General features: G+C 36.4%; 1 protein-coding gene across 2 annotated transcripts; it reads left to right on the top strand.

Moving 5' to 3' along the window:
• Nucleotides 1-280: 280 nt before the first annotated feature.
• On the top strand, nucleotides 281-1,510 carry LOC116111261 (transcription factor MYB59-like). 2 transcript variants are annotated; one of them, XM_031397455.1, is made up of 3 exons: nucleotides 281-612; nucleotides 678-807; nucleotides 935-1,505. In XM_031397455.1, the coding sequence occupies exons 1-3, from the start codon at nucleotides 498-500 to the stop codon at nucleotides 1,470-1,472; spliced, it is 783 nt and encodes a 260-aa protein (XP_031253315.1). In that variant the 5' UTR covers nucleotides 281-497; the 3' UTR covers nucleotides 1,473-1,505. The 2 variants fall into 2 exon arrangements, with proteins under 2 accessions (XP_031253315.1, XP_031253324.1); XM_031397464.1 differs by having other exon boundaries at nucleotides 430-583; nucleotides 935-1,510.
• The last annotated feature ends 5,034 nt before the right edge of the window (nucleotides 1,511-6,544 follow it).

The raw sequence follows: 6,544 nt of genomic DNA, 5'->3' as shown, positions 1-6,544 counted from the left end.
CTTATAGTAACAACCACCATTAACATGATTAAAAAATTAACCCATATGAAAATGGAAGCGATTACTATTCTTGTAGTCTTGTTGATTAGTTTTGTGAGAGCTACGTCAACATATCAAATCTTTGTTTATTCATTGTGATAAGCAAAGATAAATTAATCAACAGAGAGATCCCATGGTTAGGTTATTTTGATTATAATGGGTGACATCGAAATGCATAACAAGGTGGCTGTCACAGCAAAAGCACGCGCACACTAGTTACACATGTACGGTGAAGATGCAGAATGATGAAATTATTATAATCGCAAAAGAATTTTCACATCTTAGCAATGGAATCTCGGTTGTATAAATAAGGGTTGAGTATTGGTAGATTTTCCATGTACAAGAAAGTGTAATAGTTAAAGAGTTTCTTTTCCAGAAAAAAGTACAGAGAAAGAGAAAGAGACAGAGAAAATGAAAATGAAAATGAAAATGGTGCAAGAGGAAACCAGAAAGGGCCCATGGACAGAACAGGAAGACATTCTCCTGATGAACTTTGTGGGCTTATTTGGAGATCGACGATGGGACTTTATAGCAAAAGTTTCAGGTTTGAAGGTGGCGGGGCACACATAATAGGTAGGGTTTCATGAAGATGGGCGATTTTTGGAAGGAGCAACTTTTAACCCATGATTTTGTTGTAGGTCTCAACAGAACTGGAAAAAGTTGCAGGTTACGGTGGGTTAACTACCTCCACCCTGGTCTCAAACGGGGCAAAATGACTCCCCAAGAGGAGCGCCTTGTCCTTGAACTTCATGCCAAATGGGGAAATAGGTTTGAGAATACATAATAAAACGCACATACAATAGTCTTCATCATCTGAATTTCTTTGTTTAATTGTTATGATTTCAGAATTTTTAGTTTTTCTTCACTTTGTATATTTGATAATGACTGCATGCAGATGGTCAAGAATTGCTCGCAAGTTACCTGGGCGAACTGATAATGAAATCAAGAACTACTGGAGGACCCATATGCGGAAGAAGGCTCAAGAGAGGAAGCGAGGTGTGTGTTCGCCACCATCATCATCGTTTTCAAATATTTCTTCTCCAGCATCAACTGTTACTACTGTGGACTCTATGCAGTTCAAAACTGGAAAAGCCAGTTTTTATGACACTGGAGGCCGTGATGGTCAAGTGATGGGTATGGCCGCAGTTCATGAAGAGAATGAAACTGTTGGATACTCAATGGATGACATATGGAAAGATATAGAGCTTTCAGAAGAAAATAACTCTTTAATGATCAGACCAGTTTGTGAAGAGAATACTAGCAACTTTTCTTGTGCTTCAATAATTGCCTCTCTATCGTTGGACTATCCTTGGTACGACTCGCTATGGAGTATTGATGATTTTGAAGAAGAGAGTAAGATGATTAATAATCTCCCTAACGATCAGTTCATTTCATCCTCTAACGAATATGGAAAGGCATATTTAACTGGCTAATCAAAATTCAATTGATTTATATTTATTCATATATGTAATATTAGTATTCCCCTAAGGAAGCTCTAACCAGCTGTATGCTATGGCCATGGGTTTTCTCCAAGCTTTCTGATGATAGTTATCCACTGTAATAATCCCATCTCCTTGCATGACCCTCCTAGTGTATCTGCTTTTGTTTTGTGTGTCTTTTGCTTTTTCAGAGAAGAAGAGAGCACCTTATTGAATCTTCTGTGATGTTTGGAGATTTGGTATCTTCATGAATGTAATGTAAAATACCACTTTCTAAGTTTTTATCTACAAATAAGGCTGCTTCTGTACAGAGAATTAGAATTTTTCTTTTCTCTCTCTCCTTTTCTTTTGCACTGTAGATATATATTTATTCTTCAATAATACTAGATGAACAAATAAATCTTATAAAGATTTGTGTATAAACTGATGTGGCATAAAGTGAATGGATGAGTGAATATAAAAAGTTAAACTTATCGTATTCACTCTTCTATTTATTTTATGCCACATTAGTTTGTACACAAATCTGTGTAAAATTTATTTGTACATATAGCATTACTTTTTATACTTAAGCTAGATATGTTTTGCTCTGAGATGTACACAAGAGAATATAATTAAACCACCATTAATTCTCTGTCTTAAGCTTTATTCCTCCATGAATAACACTGCCAAAGATAATTTTCGAAAGTGAATGCTAGAATCTTCCAGTAGGGAAAGAATAAAAGATTGTAATGAATATAAGAATCTCAAGTAAAAGAAAAGATTCCTTCATTATTCTCCAATCTTAGGGATTTCATACAAGTACTCTCAGAAATACTTCAGTATTCTCCCCTCTTTCAACTGTTCATTTCTGCAAACAATTCTTAAAGGGAAAGAAAGAAGTACTTGTGGTTATATTAAGTTACATTAAGCTTAAAGGCTGCTCTGCTCAAGATCTTCTGTTTCTGTGGGTAGTGGTTATATCAAGTTATAATTGGTTTAAGCTTCCTGAAAATGGATACTTAGTTTAGTGCTTACCCACCCAAGTCCATTGTTTTTATTTGATTAATTCAACTGGTTGTTGATTAATTTATGTACTCAAGAAACTAAAAGCAACACAAACAGTTGAAATGCTCCAGAAAGGAATGAAAAAGACTAAAGAAAAGTAAGTAAGAAAAAATGAATGGACACTATCATTTCATCAACTATGTATGATGTTGACATGCAATTCTCCCTAAGCTGCTCAATCATATTGCAGCTGGGTCCGACCCACTAATCTAAACCCAGCTCCATTGACAGCATCCAATCCTTGAGCGCAAACAAAAAAAATAATAAATAAATAAATTATTTAATTTATCTTTATCTTTTCTATAAACAATTATCATACTACTTTGGGTTTTCTTAGTTGGAAAGAATCCTATGTTAATGTGTCTATTATTATATTTATGTTATTGATGATCCAACATGATATTGTCTACTTTATAATTCAGGTCTCATGGTTTTGTTTTTGGGTTTTAGTCCCAAAACGCGTTATATTAAATTAAGGCTTATAGTCCCATGTATATACACACCCCCTCTCACATTGGGACTTGTATTGTCGTGATCAGGATTTATTCATCTGTGTGCTCACTGCTCACTTGTAATTGTCCTCTATTTTGCTGATTGAGGTCTGACAACCAGTAGAACAATATCATTTTAGCTCATTAATTTCCTTACTTATTCATGGTATAAATCCCAAGTTGTTGGCCATGATAAGTGATGAACTTGATCTCCATATAATGGAAAAGTTTAATATTGTCTACATTAACAAAAGATCTTACCTCTGAAAGATGCATAATTGAAAATATGGCAACAATAGGAGGCAAATCGCAAAATGCATGCCTGCAGAAAGATTTTGATAAATTTATCGTCTTCTTCCATATTTTCCATTATATCTTCCATTAATAACAACAATAATGCAACGTGTGCTGTGTCAGCTGGGTCTAGTTTTTTTTTTCAACTTATGATGATTCCTTCCCTACTTCAGTCTGACAGACTGGAATAGTGGTCAGTACTGCTTGAAAGTTTGAACCAAGTCTTGGATTCGGAAGAGAAGTAGGCGTAGAGGATATTGGGAAAGATCCAAAATCTGGTTAACTGCTTTAGGACGGCCCCATGCTAGAGAAAAGATAGGCTATGAAGCTGTGAAAAAGAGTTTCTAGCGCTTTTTAGTCACCCATAAAGACAGTAGCTAGGCTTCCTGGTGGTTTGAAAGAGATCTTAGTGCCTTAGACGACCTAAAAGGAGGATTGCTTCTCTCACCGGTAGAAAGGTAGCCCAAGATTATTTTGAGAGGAATGATTCCCGAAGAAAGGAAGGTCTGAGAGCTTACTCCGTCTTCCCTACTTCAGTCTGACAGACTGACCGATGTGAGATTCGGCCACTCTTGTCAAATTTATCAAAATGAAGAGTAAACGATGTATTTCCAACCAAGGTTTGCCGAAATAGAAAGTTTTCACTTTTTATAAATTCCAGATTCCACTTTTTAACATTTTTAGGTTTTGATACAAGTGCAAGGATATTATTATCATACTCCACTTGAGAAATAAATTAATAAATTATTTGTTAACCCCAAATCAATAGAATTAGAAAAATAACCATCTTACTTTCAAATTTATTTCAATAACACTCTATTTTTCAACCTTCATATCATCCCCATCTCCAACCACCCAGCCACTGCCACCATCACCTAGCCATTGCCGTTGAACGACAAACCAATGTTTTAAAACCAAACCTGGGGTGAAACCCGGCAAAGTTTTCGGGTCCCGGGTAGACCGGTTTAACCGATTTGACCGCTAGTCAAACCAGTTGACCAAAACTTTTAAAATTTAGCAAATACTCCCCTAAAAATTACATGTAAGTCCCTATAGGTTTAAACTTTCAAACACACCCTAAATGCAAATCGACTGGCGACTGATTGGCTGCGGCAACACCCCAGATGCAACCCCAATTGTCTCTTAAGCCCATTTTCATTAAAATCTACTCAAAATCTGGCTAAAATAGGTTTGATTTCGGCCAGATCTCACCGATGCCGACGTCGAAATCCCTCCCCATCACCAAGCAATTACTCCCCTATTCCTCCCGACCAAAACCCACCTCACCCCACCCTCGTTAGCCTCGCCAATCGCCAGAAAAATCTCATTGTTGCTGCTGCCAGATTTGTTCGATTTTCGGTCGATTTACTCACCAGAAATCAACGCCATCACCACTATTACATTCAGCGGCATTTACTCTTCAAAAGCCCCAACCTTCCGGTCGTCGATTGTTCGTCGATCATCCTTCCAAATCTTAGGGTTTTGATTGAATCGAAAAAGTTAAACTCGACCCATTGAAGCTCTCGGGGTCCTAGTTCAACCGGTTCAACCGGCCGAATCGGGCTGGATTTAAAAACACTGTGACAAACCCAAGCACTCCGAAAATCAGCCAGTTAACTCCAAAAATCCCACACAAACAACGACTGGTGTGTAGGCATGCGCGCTTAGGGGGCATGCACTGGGTGTGGCCTTTTGTCGAATGGCTAGTGTGCACACTAGAAGAGTTGGGAGGCAAGAGCCTTGGGGAGTGTTGGCAATCAGAAAATCAACAACACAAGCGATAACACTTCAAAAAACCTTCTTCAATCGTCTTCCAACAAATCAACCCAAATCATCAATCAAAACGAAAAAAGCCATATGGAGAGGAGGCTTGATTGGCGGCGTTTGTTGAGCAACGAGTTTTGGGAAGGATGGGGGTTTAAGAGATGGGAAACCGGTGATGCGTTTGGTGGAGAAGGGGATGATTTCCAGTGACGAGATCAACCAGAAAAGCTTGAGCCACACCAAAACGAACCAAAGGTGTTGACCGGCAAACGATGGGCAAAATGGTGTGTGATAGTAGGGGGTTTTGGTAAGGGAGTCGAGGGGAGTAATTTGGTGGTGATAGGGAGGGTCAACGACACTAGAATCTGGCCAATTTGGCCCTCAATCAACAGTAGCAGAAGGGTGGGTCATTTAGATTTAATGTAGTGAAAATGACCACCTGACCCTTTAATCGTTAAATTAAACGATTTTCTGTTTATGTAAGGTGGGAATCTAGAATTTAGGAAATTAAGGATGTAAACTTCCCATTTCGCCAAACATTAGGAGTTGGGTGGGAACATGTCGTTTACTCCAAAATGAATAATGCTTTTACTTCTCATCACTTTTTTGTCCATTTCTCGTTAATATTTCCTATTATTAGTCTATAATTTGCACATTCTTAGAGCATCACTCTATCTCTACATTAATAATAGGATTTTACAATAATACATGCAAGAATTACCTCTTTCTAATTCTTATTGCAATACAGCATTGACCAAATAAAATTTAAACTCTTGTAATTAACATTTATGATTTTATAATCAATTTGTTATGTTGACATTAAAAAAATAAACCTCAACTGTCTTTAGTAAGTGCTAATTCTTGCATGTATAAATTAGCTCTCACATTCAAAAATTTTGTATTTCAACCACAAAAATAAAAAGGAAATTAATTAAATTAGCCAAAATTTGAGGCGGTATTAATTAACCAATTTTCCCACCCTATACATTTATAACCAATTCATTTATTTAAATACCAAACTACCATTCTATACTAATGTCCCAACACTTAAAAAAAACACATTTCCTTTTAGCGTGATTTTTCCATCGATTAACATGATTTTTCTCTTGATTATTGTGATTTTTCTTTGGTTAGCATGATTTTTTCTCGATTAACGTGAATAATTATGCAAACTAGGAAAATCATGCTAAGGGTTGTTGGAACAAATCTAATCCAAATCAATCAAACAAACCCTCAACACTTCTAAATGGAATCAATTACAACAACACTTACAACAATATACATATCAACGAGATTCACCAAAGTTATAAAACTTTTAAATCTTAATTTTAAACCCGAACATTTATCCTAAATCATAACAATTTATATTAAGAAGTTTGATCGCTTCTCCTCAGCAAAGAATCGGCCAAAAATCGTAATATTGCAATAAATCTTGTCACTTAAATCAATAATTAGTCATGATTGATGTTGATT

Source organism: Pistacia vera, unplaced genomic scaffold, assembly GCF_008641045.1.
Source record: "Pistacia vera cultivar Batoury unplaced genomic scaffold, PisVer_v2 Contig1189, whole genome shotgun sequence".
Taxonomy (NCBI): Eukaryota; Viridiplantae; Streptophyta; class Magnoliopsida; order Sapindales; family Anacardiaceae; genus Pistacia; species Pistacia vera.
This window is presented reverse-complemented; position numbering and strand designations above follow the sequence as displayed.

What these genes read in the sequence shown, in the direction of transcription:
- LOC116111261 (XM_031397464.1), top strand. Translation starts at nt 451, where the DNA reads ATGAAAATGAAAATGAAAATGGTGCAAGAGGAAACCAGAAAGGGCCCA. An exon ending in CTTTATAGCAAAAGTTTCAG is followed by an intron (nt 584 to 677) that starts GTTTGAAGGTGG and finishes ATTTTGTTGTAG; the next exon opens with GTCTCAACAGAACTGGAAAA. An exon ending in CATGCCAAATGGGGAAATAG is followed by an intron (nt 808 to 934) that starts GTTTGAGAATAC and finishes GACTGCATGCAG; the next exon opens with ATGGTCAAGAATTGCTCGCA.